General features: G+C 47.0%; 1 protein-coding gene across 2 annotated transcripts in view; it reads left to right on the top strand.

Moving 5' to 3' along the window:
• Positions 1-20,812, top strand: part of LOC138753905 (GDNF family receptor alpha-2-like) — an 888,944-nt gene that overhangs the window by 730,738 nt on the left and 137,394 nt on the right. For both annotated transcript variants that reach the window (XM_069917452.1, XM_069917451.1), the window contains exon 4: positions 14,403-14,748. In XM_069917452.1, the coding sequence (XP_069773553.1) occupies positions 14,403-14,748 (346 nt within the window). The remainder of the gene's footprint in view (positions 1-14,402; positions 14,749-20,812) is intronic.

Here is a 20,812-nt window from a genome sequence, read left to right on the forward strand (position 1 = left end):
TTTGGGGAGAAGGGTGGAGAGCCGCATGGGCAAATTCATAATATAAAATCCTAACATTCAGAAGAGGTGAGGACAGCAGGAAGAGAGAGAGAGAGAGAGAGAGGGCAATGTGTAAATATGGGATGCAGAAATGGGATATTGGTGAGGCAGCTCAAGGCTTCTTGACCAAACAATGTCTTGTGAAGCAAAGATTGAAAGGCGATACTAAGCAAAGTGATTACAAATGGAACTCATTGGAGAAAGAAATGATAGTGAACACACATTGCTGGAGAAACTCAGCAGGTCAAACAGTGTCCTTTATATAGCAAAGGTAAAGATGGAGTAATGTTGGTGGTTGAGGAAATGTTGGAGTGATGTCGGTGGTTGGGGAGATGCTGGAGTGACGTCAGTGGTTGGGGAGATGTTGGAGCGACATCGGTGGTTGGGGAGATGCTGGAGTGACGTCGGTGGTTGAGGAGATGTTGGAGTAATGTCGGTGGTTGGGGAGATGCTGGAGTGATGTCGGTGGTTGGGGAGTTGCTGGAGCAATGTCAGTGGTTGAGGAGATGCTGGAGTGATGTTGATGGTTGGGGAGATATTGGAGCGACGTTTCAGGGTTGAGCCATATGAAGAAAATGTCAGCAGATGTCCAAACAAACTGGTGGGAGGAGGAACTGGGGGAGAATCATAGGCCCACTGGCAGGAGGTAATAGGTGGATAAAGGAGGGAGGGCACACCAGTAAACAGGGAGAGGAGGGATGACTCTGTGAATGGAGAGGAAAGGGGATGGACAGCCTGAGGAAATGAGGCAGAGAGATGAAGAAGAGAGAGAGAGAACGGGGAGCGGTTCAGCAAAAAACAAAGAAGGCATTGTTAATGCCATCTGGTTGGAGAGCACCCAGACAAAATGTGAGGTGTTGCACCTCTAATCAACAGGTGGCTTGAGTTTGGCAGTGCATGTGGCCATGGACAGATATGTCAGTGCGAGAGTGAGGCGCAGAATTGAAATGGGTAGCCACTGGGAGATCCCTGTCACTGAAGCAGCAGAGCGAAGGTGCTCAGCAAAATGATCTCCTAGTCTGCGCCCAGTCAATGTAGAGGAGACCAAAATGGGAGCACTGGCTGCAATAGATGACTCCGACAGATTCACAAGTGAAGGGTTCCTTCACTTGCAAGGATTGTTCGGGGGCCCCGAATGGTGGTGAGAGAGGAGGCTTGGCAGTTCCTGGGATTGGAGTGGAAGGTGCAAAGGGAACAATTGGTGGGGAGGAAGGAATGGATGAGGGAGACACGAAGAGAGCGGTCCCTGCAGAAGACGGAGAGGGAAAGATGAGTCTGGTGCAGAATCATATAGTAGGTAATGGATGGTGTTTTGAATGCAACAAAGAAGAGATGATGATAGATTTATTCCAGAAGTGGATGTGGAACTGATTGATGAAGAGGAGGCATGGGCTGGCAGTGACAGCATCAGGATGGCGCAGTAACTACAATGCAGGGTTTAAGTGTCTGGTTAAAAACACAGCAAAGTGAACAACCTTGCTGTGAGGTTTGCACAATCTCACGGAGGTCATCATGGACAGAAGTCATTACCAAGAGTCTGGCTCACAGCCCACCCCCCCCCCCCCCCCCGCCCCCGTAGACAGATGCTCATATGTGTAATATATCAAATACAGCAGCCAATTTGGACTCAACAACTTTTTTCACAGATACAATGTGAGGATCATCAGTTTTAATGATCTGAGGGATAAACAACGTCCAATTCACTGGGGAAAGCTCGGGGATCTTTCACACTGCTGGAGAGGATGAAAAACCAAAGCCCAAATTATGGAGCTGTAAAAACAAGTTTTCTACATTCCTGTTCTCCCAGATGGCGAGTCTCACGACTGCAGTAGGTCAATATACACCATGGACATGCCAAGATTGTTGTGCAAAGAACTTCGACTTGAACTGCGATATGTTTGCTCTTTGTGGCGAAATTCTATCATCTCTTTGTTCCAGGATCACAAATGTTTTGAATTCGACATTTAAAAGAGATCAACAGTTCTAAGTAACTTCTCAGTGGCCATGTTTTATAACAACGATTAAGCCAAACTTGTGTTTATCACAAGATCGCAAGATATACAGTTTAGTAGGAGCAATAGGACCATCGGCCCATCGAGTCTGCTCCACCATTCTAATTATAAGCTGATCCATCTACCCACTCAGCCCCACTCACAGGCCTTCTCTCTATCACTCCAACATCTCCCCAACTGCCAATATCATTCTAGCATATCCCCAACCACTGTCATCACTCCAACATTTCTCCAATCACTGACATCACTCCAACATCTTCCCAACCACCGACATCACTCCAACATTTCCTCAACCACTGACATCACTCCAGCATCTCCTCAACCACCAACATCACTCCAGCATCTCCTCAACCACCGACATCATTCAAACATTTCCCCAACCACTGATGTAACTCCAGCATCTCCTCAACCACCAACATCACTCCAGCATCTCCTCAACCACCGACATCATTCCAACATTTCCCCAACCACTGATGTAACTCCAGCATCTCCTCAACCTCCAACATCACTCCAGCATCTACTCAACCACCGACATCATTCCAACATTTCCCCAACCATTGATGTAACTCCAGCATCTCCTCAAACATTGACGTCATTCCACCAGCTCCCCAACCACTGACATCACTCTAGCAACTCCTCAACCACCATCATCACTCTACCAGCTCCCCAACCACTGATGTCATTCCAGCAACTCCTCAACCACCGACATCACTCCAGCATCTCCTCAACCACTGATGTCACTCCAGCAACTCCTCAACCACCAACATCACCCCAGCATCTCCTCAACCATCAACATCACTCCACCAGCTTCCCAACCTCCGACATCACTCCATCATTTCTCCAACCACTGACGTCACTCCAGCATCTCTTCAACCACCGACATCACTCCAACATTTCCCCAACAACTGACGTCACTCCACCAGCTCCCCAACCACTGACATCACTCCAGCATCTCACTAACCACCAACATCACTCCAACATCTCCCCAATCACTGATGTCACTCCAATATCTACCCAACACCGACATCACTCCAGCATCTCCCCACCCACCGACATCGCTCCAACATCTCCCCAACTACTGATGTCACTCCAACATCTCCCCAACACCGACATCTCTCCAACACCGACATCACCCCAACATCTCTCCAACCACTGACATGAAGCTAATCGGTCTATAATTTCCTTTCTGCTGCCTTACTTCCGTCTTAAAAGGCAGAGTGATATTTCCATATTTCCAGTCCTCTAGTACCATGCCATAATCCTTTTTTTTCCTGGAAAATCATTAAAAATGCCTCCATAATCTCTACAGCAACCTCTTTCTGAACCCATGGGAGCATTCCATTCTATCCGGGAGACATCTACCCTTAGGCCATTTTACTTCCTCAATAACTTCTCTCTTGATCTTGACTGCTCCCACTTCTTTTCCCTGAGAGTCTTGAGAGTCAAGTACGCTGTTAATATCTTCCACAGTGAAGACTGATCCAAAATATTCATTTTAAACCTGCTTATATATGGGAACAAGATCCAGACTTAAATGGAGTTGAGCAAATGACTTTTTCATCAACCATTCCTCATGATAAGAATATAAGAACATAAGAAATACGAGCAGAAGTCGGCTATCTGGTCCATTCAATGGCTGATCTGATGATAGGCTCACCTCCACCTACCTGCCTATTCCCCATATTCTCTAATTCCCCCACTTTGTAAAAATCTATCCAACCTTGTCTTAAATATATTTACTGAGGTCACCTCCATTGCATCAATGGCAGCAAATTTTGAATGGTTAGTGAATAGTAATGCATTACATGATTCCTTGTCATTGTTCACTTTGTTGAAGTAATGCCAAGCTGTGCTTTCAGTCCTGTAATCTGTTTGCCACTCTTTATATAAACTTGAGGTTATCTAAAATTGTTGCATCTATACCTACGCAGATTTGTTCACCCTTCAGTTCGCCCAACCGTCATCAGAAGACCCACTTTGGTTGAGAAGATCCTCAGTTAAAAAGTACCCAACCTGAAATACTGACTGCCTGTCCACTTTTGTCTCTCAATGCTGCCTGACCCGATAGTCCTGCCAGTTTCTCCTTTTAAACCCCTCCACACTCTTACTGCACAAGTCTGTCAGCTTCTCCAAATCTTTGGGGGATCAGATGTGGAGAGGGTGAGCAAATTTAAGTTCTTGAGAGTCACTCTCCGGGAGAATCTTTCCTGGACCCAATACACACTAATAGCATCGTGAGGAAAGCATATCAGTGCCTCTACTTCCTCAGGTGTTTGTGGAGGTTTGGTACGACACCAGAAACCCTGGCAAATTTCTACAGATGTGCACTGACCAGCTGCATCACAGTCTTGTATGGGGACACCAGTACCCCTGAAATTACTTGCAGAAGGTACTTCTAACATGTAGTGGCATAGCCCAGGATAACACAGGTAAAACCCTCCCCACCATCGAGAACATCTGAGGGAACATTGCCATCAGAGAGCAGCAGCAATCGTCAAAGACCCACACCACCCAGCACACGCTCTGTTATTGCTGCTGTCATCGGGAAAGAGGTCTAGGTGCCACAAGATGTTGGGAGAGTCTAGGAGAAGTGATTTTCAAACTGCCCCCTACACTCACCTTCCACTTTAAGTAATCCCTTTGTCATAAATGCTCTGTGATGGATAAGGAATTGCCCCTTTATTTCCAAGATCCTCCATAAAACTTACCATTTTATAACCACATTTTGTTAGCTATTCTACTATAGTAAAACCACTGGTATCCAGTACCTATGGTTGCTTGAGACTTGCTCTTACAAGGCCCAAGTAAAACTGATCTGCTGCCAGTCACTCGGGAGTCACCAGTACAACTACCACTGTAGCAGAGACTTTTAACTGAATAAAGCCTGTTGTACAGTCTTTCTCGAGTTTTGTGTCTGCTTCCTGCTGCAGCCGTGCACCACATAAGTTGGGGGGAAGTTAGATTTTTTTTCACCCAAAGCATGTTAGGGACTTGAAATTAGAACATCTACAGGGAATGCTGCCGTCGGAGAGAAGCAAGGATCCACACCACCCAGCAATCACATTTTCTTTTCCCTCCACTACCATCAGGAAAGAGGTCTAGGTGCCACAAGACTTGCCCCACCAGGTTCAAGAAGAGCTGCTCCCCCTTCACTATCAGAATCCTCAACGACAAGCTCAATCAGGGACTCATTTAAGGACTCGCACTTTTGCACTTATGGATTGTTTTTCTCTCTGTATTGCACAGTCAGTTTGAGTGCATTTCTTTATTTGGTTACATGTTTACGTTGAGTACAGTTTTTATTGCACTGCCAATAAGTGGTAATTTTAACTTGATTGCAGGCAAAAGAATCTCAGAGTTGTCTGTGATGTCCTGTACATACTCTGCCAATAAATCTAACCTTGATCATCGACACTTGCATTTCAACTACTGAAGTTTCCCGAAGTTCCTTTACAAAATGTATGCCCCTTTATTTCCAAGATCCTCCATAAAACTTACAATTTTATGACCACATTTTGTTATCTGTTCTACTATAGTAAAACTGTTGGTATCCATTACCTATGGTTGCTTGAGACTTAGTCTTACAAGGCCTAAGTAAAACTGATCTGCTGCCTCATGATTCACTGATTTCTGCTCACCAGCTAAGACATTCATGACGAATCTTGAATCTGCTAAGCCAACCATTTGAAAAAGAACACAGTGCCTCAACATTCATCTTGTGGAACTCCTCTCCTTCTTGCAACATCGGTCCTGAAATGCAACCACTTTCTAACCTTCTCAAACTGAACCCTTCGAAAAGAGCCTGGGCGAGTAAGACCATCTTGGAGGTATGAGGAGTGTGACATCGTTCAACACTTGTATCGGTCCACTAACTGTGACCCGGTACACAAGACGCCAGACGAACACAGGGACCATGCAGAAGCTGCGTAGGGCCACGACCTTCGTCCCAGGTGACAATTGCAAGGCACTGCAAGGCAGTGGCGAGAATGCTGACCAATCCAAGGCTGGCTCTACCATAACGTCACTCCTGTCATTGGCAGAAGGGAGAGAATATAAGTAGAGCTGCCAGTGCAATAAACCAACCGACTCCTCGTGTGTGTGACTTCTCTCCACACTTTGCGGTAGTGTCGGAGTATATATATATTTAAGTCTATGTGTACATATACAAGTGTACGCATGTTCATTTATTTCTCTTTTTGCTCGTGTGCCTGTACATATCTAGATGCCCAAGCCTCTAAGCTGTTCACAAACTGTAAACAATATGAAATGAGTTAGTGGATATTTGTCCAAAAGTATGAAAACACACAGGAAAGACAGGAATAAAACATCCACAACAGCGATGTCAGCAATAACCAAAGGAATTTCACGACCAAAGAGTCTTTAAAGTGTTGTCATCATTGCAATCTGTCCATTGGAAACTTTACTGTTCAGCAATGTGGTATTTGTACTTTAAACAGCCTCAAAATTATTCCCAAGGATCATTAATATTTGCAAAGAGGGGCCAATACATTTTCGTTCCAAATTCCAAATTATACTGGACAATGAAAATTTTGCTTGCTGAACACTTTGGGGTGTATTTTATGGATTTTGGACTGCTAATCGTGAAAATCACCTTATGAATTTTCTATCACATACCATTTGTTTTTAATACAACCTATTTTTGTAATTTCCTTTCATATTTTGTCTGCTAGTATATTGCTCACAAAGCAAGCTGCTTTGGTCAGTCCAGCCATGCTCTCAGTGCATGTAAATGTTGTCTTAGGCCTGGACTCATTTAAGAGGCATTTAAACATGTTGTTGAGAATTTTCTTGGTAACTACAGAGCACTGAACTACATCCAGCTGATTGAAAATCTGCTTCAAGAAGACAAAACCATGAAGTGCAACATGTAATTGGAAATTCATTTTCTGCGTCCACCCCTGGACCTTTTCCCCGCTGATCTTGGTGCAATCAGTGACCAACATGGTGAAAGGTTTCACCAGGACATTGGGACCATGGAAAAGTGGAAACAAGGCAACTGGAATCCATCGATTCTGGCCGACTATTGTTGGACACTGACATGAGAGGCATCAGATACCTAGTACAAACGAAAATCAACAGCAAAACATTTTGAGGTCAATTGAACTAACACAATGTGTCAGTAACATTAAACATGCTAAATTCAATAAAAGTTAATTTAATGTTTCTCCAACATCCTACATGATCCAGTAAATCTGAAATTGTCTTTGTGTTCAGTTTGAAGTTGTGTATCATAATCAGGAAGCAAATCATTTGAAAATATTTGTTGTCCAGTGTAATTGAAAGAACAACATGGCTATAAGGAGTTCATTGAAGGGTTTGAAGCCACAACGTTCCCAGGCGACCTTTGTTGACTATGTATGAAGGAGCAGTTGAATGAAGACACGGGAAGAAAAGACTGCCGGCGCTATTGCAAGGTCACTTTTTTAAGCACTAGAATTACTGATTTTTTGTTATCTGGCTATCTTTTCTATTTAGTGTCTCTTTTTAATTCAGTTGTGCACTCTATTGCATTAGTTTTATTTCTACAAAATACCTTTTTGGTTGCTGCAAGTCCCAGTTTTAACACCTCTGTCCATTGTACAATGTAAATAAGAATAAACTCATTATCGTTATCAGTGTTGGCTGCTGGAACATTTTTCAAAGATTATGTTAACAGGACTGTAAACAACAGCAGATTTTGACAGTCCACTTGGATATATGATGGGAAAAGACTCCTGGAAAATTTTGAGAATCCATCTGGCGTAGTAGATGAGGGACAACTAGCAAATTGGTACTTGGAATTTCAAAAGACTTGATATACAACAAGTTTTCCTTTAACATTGTGGATACATTCTTGGAAAGAATTATTTTAAGTGAAGCAATGTTAAACAAAACCAATTTTACCATTGGGTCAATAATAAAAACGAGAGTTAAGTTCCTATGGTTCATTTCTGGTCACAAAAACATCATCAAACTTCTAAATAATGACCAAAAACACTTCTAATATTAAACATTGATATAAATGTGTGCTATATAGGCATTTGTACAGGGTGATGATGATGGTATCATGAAGGTCGTGAGGCAGCTTTCCTTGGTCCCAGCAGAGCATGAAAAACTCATGCAGTTTGGTATGCAGAGCTTTGCCGCCAGCCTTCCAGACCTCTGGGGGGGATTCCATCCATACCTGCTGCTTTGCCACCTTTCAGTTGTTCAATTGCCTTATATGTCTCTTCCCGGGTAAGGACCTCATCCAGCTCTAGCCTCAAGGGTTGCTGAGGGAGCTGGAGCAGGGCACATTTTTGGTCTGAGCGGTTGGCCCTGAAAAGGGATTGGAAGTGTTCTGACCATCGATTGAGGATGGAGATCTTGTCGCTGAGGAGGACTTCGCCATCTGAGCTGCGCAGAGGGCTTTGGACTTGGGGTGAGGGGCTGTACACCACCTTGAGTGTCTCATAAAAACCCCTGAAGTCGCCAATGTCGGCGCTAAGCTGGGTTCGTTTGGCGAGGCGAGAAATCAGACTGCTCAAACTACAGGGGAATCACGCTGCTCTCCATTGCAGGCAAAATCTTCGCTAGGATTCTCCTTAATAGACTAATACCTAGTGTCGCCAAAAATGTCCTCCCAGAATCACAGTGCGGCTTTCGTGCAAACAGAGGAACTACTGACGTGGTCTTTGCCCTCAGACAGCTCCAAGAAAAGTGCAGAGAACAAAACAAAGGACTCTACACCACCTTTGTTGACCTCACCAAAGCCTTTGACACCGTGAGCAGGAAAGGGCTTTGGCAAATACTACAGCGCCTCGGATGCCCCCCCAAGTTCCTTAACATGGTTATCCAACTGCACGAAAACCAACAAGGTCGGGTCAGATACAGCAAGAAGCTCTCCAAACCCTTCTCTATTGACAACGGCGTGAAGCAAGGCTGCATCCTCGCACCAACCCTCTTTACTATCTTCTTCAGCATGATGCTGAAACAAGCCAATAAAGACCTCAACAATGAAGACGGTGTTTACATCCGGTACCGCACGGATGGCAGTCTCTTCAATCTGAGGCGCCTGCAAGCTCACACCAAGACACAAGAGCAACTTGTCCGTGAACTACTCTTTGCAGACGATGCCGCTTTAGTTGCCCATTCAGAGCCAGCTCTCCAGCGCATGATGTCCTGTTTTGCGGAAATTGCCAAAATGTTGGCCTGGAAGTCAGCCTGAAGAAAACTGAGGTCCTCCACCAGCCCCCCCCCCCCCCACATCTCCATCGGGCACACAGAACTCAAAACGGTCAACCAGTTTACCTACCTCGACTGCACCATTTCATCTGATGCAATGATCGACGAAGAGATAGACAACAGACTCGCCAAGGCAAATAGCACCTTTGGAAGCCTACACAAAAGAGTCTGGAAAAAACAACCAACTGAAGAAACACACAAAGATCAGGGTGTACAGAGCCATTGTCATACCCACGCTCCTGTTCGGCTCTGAATCATGGGTCCTCTACCGGTATCACCTACGACTCCTAGAACGCTTCCATCAGTGCTGTCTCCGCTCCATCCTCAACATTCATTGGAATGACTTCATCACCAACATCGAAGTACTCGAGCTGGCGGAGTCCACAAGCATTGAATCCATGCTGCTGAAGACCCAACTGCGCTGGGTGGGTCACATCTCCAGAATGGAGGACCATCGCCTTCCCAAGATCGTGTTCTATGGCGAGCTCTCCACTGGCCACCGAGACAGAGGTGCACCAAAGAAGAGGTACAAGGACTGCTTAAAGAAATCTCTTGGTGCCTGCCACATTGACTACCGCCAGTGGGCTGATCTCGCCTCAAACCATGCATCTTGGCGCCTCACAGTTCGGCGGGCAGCAACCTCCTTTGAAGAAGATCGCAGAGCCCACCTCACTGACAAAAGGCAAAGGAGGAAAAACCCAACACCCAACCCCAACCCACCAATTTTCCCTTGCAACCACTGCAACCGTGCCTGCCTGTCCCGCATCGGACTTGTCAGTCACCCACGAGCCTGCAGCAGACGTGGACATACCCCTCCATAAATCTTCGTCCGCGAAGCCAAGCCAAAGAAAAGAAAAAAATATAGGCATTTGAAAAAGATTAATGAAGATCAGTATAAAGTATATAATTGATTTTGGTGAATCAGTGAATGACGGTGATTGAAGTAGAGACGGCTGAGAGAGGTGACTGGGATCATACAGTGACTGTCATCAGTGAAGGGCAGAGAAGCAGCTTGGTCATCATCATCACAGAGGTTGAGGGTGGGAGGGTTTCAAGGAATTCCTGAGGGACCTGGTGTTGCTTCAGGTTCAGGTGAGGTGATAGGTAACGTTGCTGGGGCTGCAACTGCTCGAATTGGGGTTTTAAAAATATGTCCGAGGTTTGTTGTTGTGTGCATTATTTTCATGTTTGTGTAATTCCTTTGAACAGTTGTATCCATTCGTTATCATCCTGTTTGCTTCTGCACAAAGTGAGGTGTGGTATTTTATGATATTGAACAAAATGATGTTTTTCATGGTCTTACTGTGGTCCCATAGAAGAGCTTAATTGGTGGATAGGATGGAAGCATTATGTTAGCAGGGACCAAAACTTTGGTGACAGACAAACAGCAGAAAGAAGAAATACAGTAAAACCCCTGGTAATCAGCACCTACAGGGATTGATAGATGCCGGATAAGTGTATTTTCCTGTTGCTTGAGACTTTACTCTTACAATGTCTAACAAATACACATGAATTAAAAATAAACAGCATAAAAAACAAAAATACTGTACTGCACTTACACTTCACTTGCATGGATATATAAACATTAAAGCATTTTACTTTAGTTTCAGTCACATTCTTTGAAAACATTTAACAGTCGCTGTATCTGCAGGTTCCTCCCTCTCTATGGAGCTGGCTGAAAAACAAACAATAACATTGTAGATAAGTACTTCCCCCACCCCCCCTCAAGTTTACAGATAAAGCCTCTGACCGGGGTGATCCTTACTCATTAGGGATAAGGAGACACTTTAAGAGAGTCACCCTAAACGGTGAGCGGCATCAACCAACTCTTCAACCTGGGCGACGCCATTGCTGTTTCACACAACTTTATTCAAACAGCTGCTACGAGCAAAGCCCAACAAGGCCTCCACTGGCTGAATATTTGCTCCCACCTTCACCAAAGGTTGATGTGTTACTTCAGAGAACATTGACTTTTACAGTTTTAAACTTACATATAACTAAATATTCTTAGACATACAGCACTGTAATATGCCAATTCGACCATATGTGTCCATGTCGCCCAATTTGCACCCAATTAACCTACACCCTGCTCCTTTTTTTTTGAAAACTTACATATTTTTTACCTATTATTTTATTCTTATTTATTTTAATTTTCAATTTTGCCAGTTGCTGGTTGAATTCCAGATAGCAGGGGTTTTACTGTAAATAGATTGTTTTCTGGAATGCAGATGGTATCTAGTGGAGTACATTCACAATACATAGCGGCGTTTAGAAAAGAGACTAAATGTAGCTTCTTTAAGTTTTCCAGCGACGTGAAAATCGATGTGACTTTGAATTGTGGGAAGGCTGTAAAGAGGATGTTCTTCTCATTTGTCTTTGGCCTTCCCTGGCAGCGGAGGGGCTGAAAGCCGACTAATTAGTGTGGGAATAAGGACATGGGTTAAAATGGCTTGGAATGGAGCTCAAGGTGGCCATCGTGGACACAGCGCAAGCATTCAGCAAAGTGGTCCCTTGGTCTCGCTGAAGTGGAGGCAGTGACTTTGCAGGCACCAAATGCAAGTTGAGATGGGTGCAGGTGGAGTGAACCTCTGCCTCACCTGGAAGAACTAGATAGTGGTGAAGGAGGAGGTGCAGGAACAGGTGCTTGCAGCTGCTGTGATAGCAGTGGAAGTTACCTCAGGATGGGCAGGGCTAACCAAAGCATGAGTAATGGAGAGGGTAGTCCCTGTGATAAAGTGTAAAGAGCGAAGTGGGGATGATGAGACTGATGGCAGGATCACGTTTCAGCTGTGGAAATGACAAAGAATTATGTGCTTGATGTCGAGGCTGGTAGGTGAAGGTAAGAACCAAAGGAACTTATCTCAGCTCTGTCGAGGTGCAGGTGGGTGAGAGCAGAAGTGCAGGGATTGGCGAAGATGCTCCATCAACTATAGTAGAGGAGAATCTGTGTTTCCTGATGGGGCATTTTAGATGTCTTTGAGTGGAAAGCATCATCTCAAGAATGAAAGAATGGAATGGCATATTACGGGGTCAGAGCAGTACACGGAGGTTCAAGAGCCTGCCATCTGATAGGTTATATTCCTAGTGAACTGACAATGTTCCTATTAGTTCCAGTGGTTTGCGAGACCTGCAAGATCCATGATTTAAATCGTTGGTGCAATTTAGGATTGTTATCATGAATTCTTATACTCCATTCGGGCAGCACGGTAGACGTAGTGGTTAGTGTAACACTGTTACACCGCCAGCGATCGGGTCAGGGGTTCGAATCCCACGCTGTCGGCAAGGAGTTTGTACGTTCTCTCTTTGTCTGCATGGGTTTTCCCTGGAGACTCCGGTTTCCTCATTTTAAAGCATACTAGGGGTTGTAGGTCAGTAGGGTGTAATTGGGTAGCTCAGGCCTGTGGGCCGGAAGGGCTTGTTACCATGCTGTCTGTCTAAATTTCAATTTAAACTGCAGGACTGAAACACTTTTCTCCAAGCCCATGTTCCTGCAGCCTATCTGGCTCCTCTGCCTCTCCCTCCATCCCCATCACCATCCCTCTCTTTACTTTAGGTCTATCCAGATGGGCAACACAGCTCTGCCACAAGCACTACTCCCAGCTCCTCACCACAAGTGAGGTTTCGCAGTGCCCAGCCGATAATGACGGCTGCTTGTTCTGTGGAAACAGGGTTCCACTCTGCTCAAAGCTTTCTGAATGTTAAGGGCCTGAATGGATCGACTACACAGCCCGGCCATCCTTAATCAGGTTATAACTTTGAATGTGGCTCCATCTTTGAACGTTCTTGGCTGACACAGAAAGTAACCTATCGACAGTCAGGCACTTGACCCTTCCTGCACTACCCTGAACTAACCATAAACCAGAGTAGAGACAATTTATTGTCATGTAATAAGAGGTACAAGGACTGCCTAAAGAAATCTCTTGGTGCCTGCCACATTGACCACCGCCAGTGGGCTGATATCGCCTCAAACCGTGCATCTTGGCGCCTCACAGTTTGGCGGGCAGCAACCTCCTTTGAAGAAGACCGCAGAGCCCACCTCACTGACAAAAGGCAAAGGAGGAAAAACCCAACACCCAACCCCAACCAACCAATTTTCCCTTGCAACCGCTGCAATCGTGTCTGCCTGTCCCGCATCGGACTTGTCAGCCACAAACGAGCCTGCAGCTGACGTGGACTTTTTACCCCCTCCATAAATCTTCGTCCGCGAAGCCAAGCCAAAGAATAAGACATAAAGGTAATATTACATGATCTGTGTGAGCATTTTCCTGCTAACTCCAGGGCCACTAAAAGATCTGTCTCCACTATTTGAGCACCACTTTCTTTTGCACTATCAACAAAAATGTGAAGCTTTATTTACTTATTTATCCTTTTATATTTATGATCTCCACTTCTGTCTCATGCAATATGGTGTTAATTTAATTTATACTGTTCTTGCTGTGTCTTACTCACCTACACAGATGCAGGAAGTAAGAATTTTGGCACACCTGACCTTGTATACCTGACCATAAACTCTCAGAATTGAATCATTCAGCAGCAGATACAATGAGTTCAAGTTCATTATGGTCATACATCTGGATGAAACGCCATTCTTTGGTCCTTAGTGTAAAAACATACAAACACATACATACATAGAACACATATAGCACAGCTGGCAATGCCAATACAGCACCAGTGATCAGGACCGGGATTCGAATCCCACGCTGTCTGTAAGGAGTTTGTACATTCATCCCGTATCCACATGGGTTTTCCCTGGGGACTTCAGTCTCCCCCCACCATTCCAAAAACGTACCAAGGGTTGTAGGTCAATTGGGTGGCATGGGGGTCATGGACCGAAAGGGCCTGTTAATATGTTGTGTTTTTTTTAATTTAAAATATGTAAAAAAATAAATAAATGTTGTTAAATAATAGTAGAGCCTCGGAGGGATTTGTATGAACAGTATGACAGCCAATATCTGGATTCTCTCCATCGAGGCATTTTGTAGCCTCCCAGGATCCATAAAAGAGTGTTTGTAATTCCTGGCAGTATTGTGTAGACTGAGCTGTTGATTTTGGATTTCGGGCTTCGAGCTTCCTGGAGTCTGTGACACTTTGCGAATCATGACCTGTTCTTCCCCCTTCTCTTTACAGGAATGGAACCCACAGGAGCACGAGGTAACCAGTGCTTGGACGCGGCCAAGGCCTGCAATCTGAATGATACCTGCAAGAGGTACCGCTCGATGTACATCTCCACCTGCGTCAAGCGCACCTCCCCCTCCGACTCGTGCAGCCGCCGGAGGTGCCACAAGTCCCTGAGACAGTTCTTCGACCGGGTGCCTGCGGAGTACAGCTACCGGCTGCTCTTCTGTTCCTGTAACGACCCAGCTTGTGCAGAGAGGCGCCGGCAGACCATTGTGCCCGTATGTTCCTACGAGAGCAAGGAAAAGCCTAACTGCCTGGCGCTGCATCAGACCTGCAAGACAGACCACGTGTGCAGGTAAGGCAGATGTTGAGGTGCACTGAACAATCGCTGCCACAGCTTTCCTGAGGAAGACAGGGTGCAGCTGGTCGAACTTTTAAATGTGGATGGTACGTGGGTGGTACGGTTCGCCCAATGCTGTTATAGCACCAGCAACATGAGTTCAAATGCAGCTCCGTCTGTAAGGAGTTGGTACCTTCTCCCCATGTCTGCTTGGGTTTCCTCCAACCATTCAAAATCCTCTCTCCAGAGGGTTTTCTGTTGTTCTGAGAGTTTTATTTGTGGTTGCTGAGTTAACGGAGAGATTAAGTAAAATTGGCCTCTGCAAGTTCCTTACAAACAGTGCCGAATTCAAACCCCGATACTGATCGTTGGCTCTGTAACAGCATTACTCAAACCACTACACTTGCCTTGCTGCCTTCAAAGAATCTCTATCAAAGAATCTCAAAAATCTTATGCGTTTCTTCTTTTATCAAAATCTCTCATTGGATAATCTTGTCATCCCATGCTTAATCCTCTGCCTCCAAAGACAAATCTGTAGCCGACCACTAAAACGTAACACACACACACACACAGTGTGGCAGGTTAAGCTCACTCCTTTATTAGGGCTGGAAAGGCTGCTTTTATACTGTTCCCGCCGTTTTTGCTGATTGACTGAGTGAGCCATATGAATAACAATAGCGGGTGGGAACTTCCATGCATATGAATGCCCTTCTTCCCCAGCCTGTTTCTGCTGAGTTAGCTGGGCAACTTGACCAACGCCATTTTAGGGCTGTTGGTCTGATGCTGCCCCAGGTTCTACCCCTGCCGGTTCGTGGTCCTGGGAGTCACTTTAGCGATCTCTGTCCGTGCCTGCTGCTGCGCGATGTGTCAGCCCGATCTCCTCAATTGCGGGCTGCCACATGAACCCCCCCTCCCCCCAGAACTGGCATTATAGTCTATAGTGTCCGTAGGTATAGTCCCCAAAGTCTCTTGTGGTTTGCCTCTGTGTTGAGGTGTTGGTGGCTCCACGGGTTCTGCTGGGTCTGTGTGGGCAGGCTTGAGTCTATCTGTAGTGAAGACCTTTGGTTGACCACCGATGTCCATCTCGAAAGTGGCTCCATTGTTCAGGATGACTTGAAAAGCTTTATATGGCTTCTGCAGTCGCGATGAGGTCCTCTGCGTAGAAACACATACTCACAGTCCTTGAGTTCTTTGGGGTTGTTGTTCATGTCTGGAGGGTGGGATTGGAGCTAGGTTACCGACCTTTTCACGCAGCCTGTCCAGGAAGGTGGTTGTCTCCTCTTGCTGTCCTCTGGTCTGTGGATCGAACAATGAGTGGGGCTCCATAGACAAGTTCAGTGGAGGATGCATGGAGGTCTTCTTTCGGCGCGGTTCGGATGCCCAGTAGTGCCCATGGTAGCTCGTCCACCCAGCTGGGGCCCTTGAGTCTGGTCATGAGAGTGGTCTCGAGGTGCCTGTGGAAACGCTCCACCATGCCATTGGCTTGCAGGTGGAATAGTGTAGCTGAGCACCCCACAGGTTGGCAATGTCAGTCCACAAACTGGAGGTGAACTGTGTACCTCAGTCACAAGTGATGTGCTGTGGTAGTCTGAATCTTGCAATCCAGGACAAAAGGAGTGCTTTGACACAGGACCTGGTGGATGTATCGGGCAGGGGGAATTGCTTCTGGCCACCGGGTGAAGCGGTCAACCACTGTGAACAGGTAGCGGAAACCTTCAGAGACTGGCAAGGGTCCCACTATGTCCATGTGAATGTAGTCAAACCTGCGTTCCATTGGCTTGAGAGGCTGTGGGGGTACTTTGGTATGTCGCTGCACTTTGGCTGTTTGGCACTGCGTACACACCTTGGACCACCCCCAGACTTGTTTCTGCAATCCATGACACACAGACTTGCTGGCCACCAGCCGGATCGGTCCTGATGGATAGGTGTGCCAGCCTGTTGATAGAGTCAAAATCTTGTCGTCTTCATGCTGCTGGGATATCGCACAGGAGGGTGGTAGTATCTGTATTGACTGTAACATCCTGAAGCCAAAGGCCTGTGACAGTGGTCCTGTACTGCGAGATCTCGTCATCCTGCTGCTGTGCCTCTGCCAGTACTTCGAAATCCAGACCGCTGACCAGGGAGTGGATGCTGTGTCTTGACAAGGTGTCCACGACCACATTGTCTTTGCCTGAGATGTTCTTGATGTCGGTGATGTACTCTGAGATGTAAGACAAGATTCTCTATTGGTGGGTTGACCAGGAATTGAAGATTTTAGCCAGAGTGAAAGTCAGTGGTTTGTGGTCCATGAAAGCCCTTGCTTCAAGAAAGTACCGGAAGTGGCGAATGGCTCAGTACAGCGCCAGCAGCTCTCTATCGAAAGCACTGTACTTTAGTTCAGGGAGCCGCAGATGTTTGCTGAAGAAAGTTAGTGGGTACCAACTTCCTTCTATCTGCTGCTCCAGGACTCCACCAATCGCTGTTTCTGAGGCATCGATTGTGAGGGCCGTGGGTGCATCTGGTCTGGAGTGGGTCAGGAGTGCTGCTTTGGCCAGGGCTTCATTGGTTACCAAAACACTCGTGCGGATTCGTCATCCCAGGTCAGGTCCTTCTCCTTGCCAGACATCAGAATGAACAGAGGGCGCATCACTCGGGCAGCTGCTGGGATAAACCTGCAATAAAAGTTTATCATCCCCATGAACTCCTGTAGACCTTTTATTGTACTGGGCTTCAGGAAGCTATGGATGGTCTCTACCTTGTCGGGCGGTGGTGTAGCCCCGTCCTTTGTAATCCTGTGGCCCAGAAAGTTGATGATGTTCAGGTCAAACTGGCAATTGGTCAGGTTGATGGTGAGGCCGAACTCCTGCAGACGACTACAGAGATTTCAGAGGTGCTGAAGGTGTTCCTGTCAGGTTCTATTTGCCACGAGGATATCATCGAGGTAGACAAAAATGCCGTCCGGGTCTCGGCCCACTGCGTCCATCAGTCGCTGGAATGTCTGTGCTGCATTTTTGAGCCCAAATCCTCAGAACTCGAACAGCCCAAATGGAGTGATGATGGCCGTCTTAGGGATGTCATCAGGATGCACCGTAATCTGGTGATATCCTTGCACGAGATCCACTTTTGAGAATATTGTTGTGCCCTACAGGATTGCCGCAAAATCCTGGTTGTGTGGCATGGGGTAATGGTACGAAGTGGTGGCCTCATTGAACTGGCGGTAGTCGCCACATGGTCTCCAGCCTCCAGTTACTTTAAGCACCATGTGCAGGGGCAAAGCGAGATCCATGGGATGTCTGACCTTCGAGCAACACCCAGCTCCTCGACCATGTGGAACTCCTCCTTGGCCACTCAGAGCTTATCCAGGGGAAGTCATCATGCCGTTGCATGGAGAGGTGGGCCCTTGGTCAGAATGTGATATCTGATGCCATGTCGAGGCATCTCCGCTATGAACTGAGGGGAAAGGATTGCCGGGAATCCCGCTAGCACCTTGGAGAACTGTGGACAGAGTCCAGGTGCATTGAGGGAAATCTAGTGCCCCTCAGTGCGATGGTCTGGTTGGTCTCAGTGTGGATGAGTCATTTACCCTTAAGGGCCACTAGGAGGCTGTGGGTTCGCAGGAAATCCAGTCCGAGGTGTGGTTGTTCCAGTGCGGCCAGCATGAACTCCCACGAGAAATGACTGCCATCAAACTACAGGTCGGCCCTACAAGTGCCATAGGTCCACATACTGCTGTTGTTGGCAGCCCTCAACGTGGGTCCCACTAACCCGCGCCTAGTGTCCAACCCTGTCGGGGGTATCACTCTGACCTCTGCTCCTGTATCCACCAAGAAGCATCTGCCAGACAGGCAGTCCCAGATGTACAGGAGGCCCTCTTGGTGGCCAGCCGTCATGGCCATCAGTGACAGCTGGCCTTGTCATTTCCATGGAACTCCCAGGGGGACTGGCATCAGCGGGCCTCGGTGCCCCATCTCCAGTGGTAGAAGCACCATCTGCCACTGGGCTCGCTCCTTCCTCTCGTCTGCTGTTTCTTGCTTGGGACTGCTCTGGTCTGATTGTGGGACTTCTTTACGAGCCCCACGTTAGCCGAGCACTTCTGTTTCTGTTTCCAGAGAATGTCTGCCTGTGTTGCGACTTTCTGGGGGTCGGTGATATCCGCATCCGTCAGGAGCAGTTGGATGTCTTCAGGCATCTGTTCCAGGAACGCTTGCTTGAACATGATGCCAAGCTGCTCATCTCCCAGGAGGGCCAGCATCTCGTTGATGAGTGCTGACGAGGATCTGTCTCTAAGCCCATCCAGGTGGAGCAAACATGTTCCTTGCTCTCCGACAGTCCGAACGTCTCGATTAATAGCTCTTTGAAGGCAGTGTAAGTGCCTTCTGATGGTGGCCTGTGGATAAAGTTGGCCACTCTGTCTGCAGTCTGCGGATCCAGGGCGCTGACCACATGGTAGTACCGGGTGGTCTCTGCTGTGATGCCCCGGATTTGGAACCGAGCCTCCGCCTGGTCGAACCACACACTGGGTCGAACTGTCCAGAAGGTCGGGAGCTTCAGGCCGACTGTGCTGAATGCTGCTGATTGACTGAGTCAATCATTTGAATAACTATAGTGGGCGAAAACGTCCATGCATATGAATTCCCTTCTTCTCCAACCTGTTTCTGCTGAGTTAGCTCGCCAGCTTGACCAATGCTATTTTAGGACTGTTGGTCTGATGCTGCCCCAGCTTCTACCCCCGCTGGTTCATTGACCTGGGAGTCTCTTTAGCCATCACTGTCCATGTCTGTTGACGCGCAAGGTACAGGCCCGGTCTCTGCAATTGCGGGCCGCCTCAAATCTATGATTCCTTTCATACAGACTAAATGGTCCCATTAAAGGAATTAATAACAAAAAAGCAATAATACTGATGGTGTAATAATTTAAATTTAAATTTAGAAATTTATTTTTCTTTGGGTTGGCTTCGCTGACGAAGATTTATGGAAGGGTAATGTTCACGTCAGCTGCAGGCTCGTTTGTGGCTGACAATCCGATGCGGGACAGGCAGGCACGGTTACAGCGGTTGCAAGGGAAAATTGGTTGGTTGGGGTTGGGTGTTGGGTTTTTCCTCCTTTGCCTTTTGTCAGTGAGGTGGGCTCTGCGGTCTTCTTCAAAGGAGGTTGCTGCCCACCGAACTGTGAGGTGCTAAAATGCACGGATTGAGGCGATATCAGCCCACTGGCGATGGTCAATGTGGCAGGCACCAAGAGCTTTATTTAGGCAGTCTTTGTACCTCTTCTTTGGTGCACCTCTGTCTCGGTGGCCAGTGGAGAGCTCGCCATATAACACGATCTTGGGAAGGCGATGATCCTCCATTCTGGAGATGTGACCCACCCAGCGCAGTTGGGTCCTCAGCAGCATGGATTCGATGCTTGCGGACTCCGCCATCTCGAGTACTTCGATGTTGGAGACGAAGTCGCTCCAATGAACGTTGAGGATGGAGCGGAGACAACGCTGGTGGAAGCGTTCTAGGAGCCGTAGGTGATGCCGGTAAAGGACCCATGATTCGGATCCGAACAGGAGTGTGGGTATGACAACGGCTCTGTATACGCTAATCTTTGTGAGGTTTTTCAGGTGGTTGTTTTTCCAGACTCTTGTGTAGTCTTCCAAAGGCGCTATTTGCCTTGGCGAGTCTGTTGTCTATCTCGTTGTCGATCCTTGCATCCGATGAAATGGTGCAGCCGAGATAGGTAAACTGGTTGACCGTTTTGAATTTTGTGTGCCCGATGTAGATGTGGGGGGGCTGGTAGTCATGGTGGGGAGCTGGCTGATGGAGGACCTCAGTTTTCTTCAGGCTGACTTCCAGGCCAAACATTTTGGCAGTTTCCGCAAAACAGGACGTCAAGCGCTGAAGAGCTGGCTCTGAATGGGCAACTAAAGCGGCATCGTCTGCAAAGAGTAGTTCACGGTCAAGTGGCTCTTGTGTCTTGTTGTGAGCTTGCATGCACCTCAGATTGAAGAGACTGCCATCCCCATGAATAATATCCCTAATCCCTACAACCCTCAGTAGGTTTACAAAGGCTTGGAGGAAACTGGAGCACCCAGGGAAAGCCCACACAGACATGGGGAG

The sequence above is a fragment of the Narcine bancroftii genome, chromosome 2 (genome assembly GCF_036971445.1).
Source record: "Narcine bancroftii isolate sNarBan1 chromosome 2, sNarBan1.hap1, whole genome shotgun sequence".
NCBI lineage: Eukaryota > Metazoa > Chordata > Chondrichthyes > Torpediniformes > Narcinidae > Narcine > Narcine bancroftii.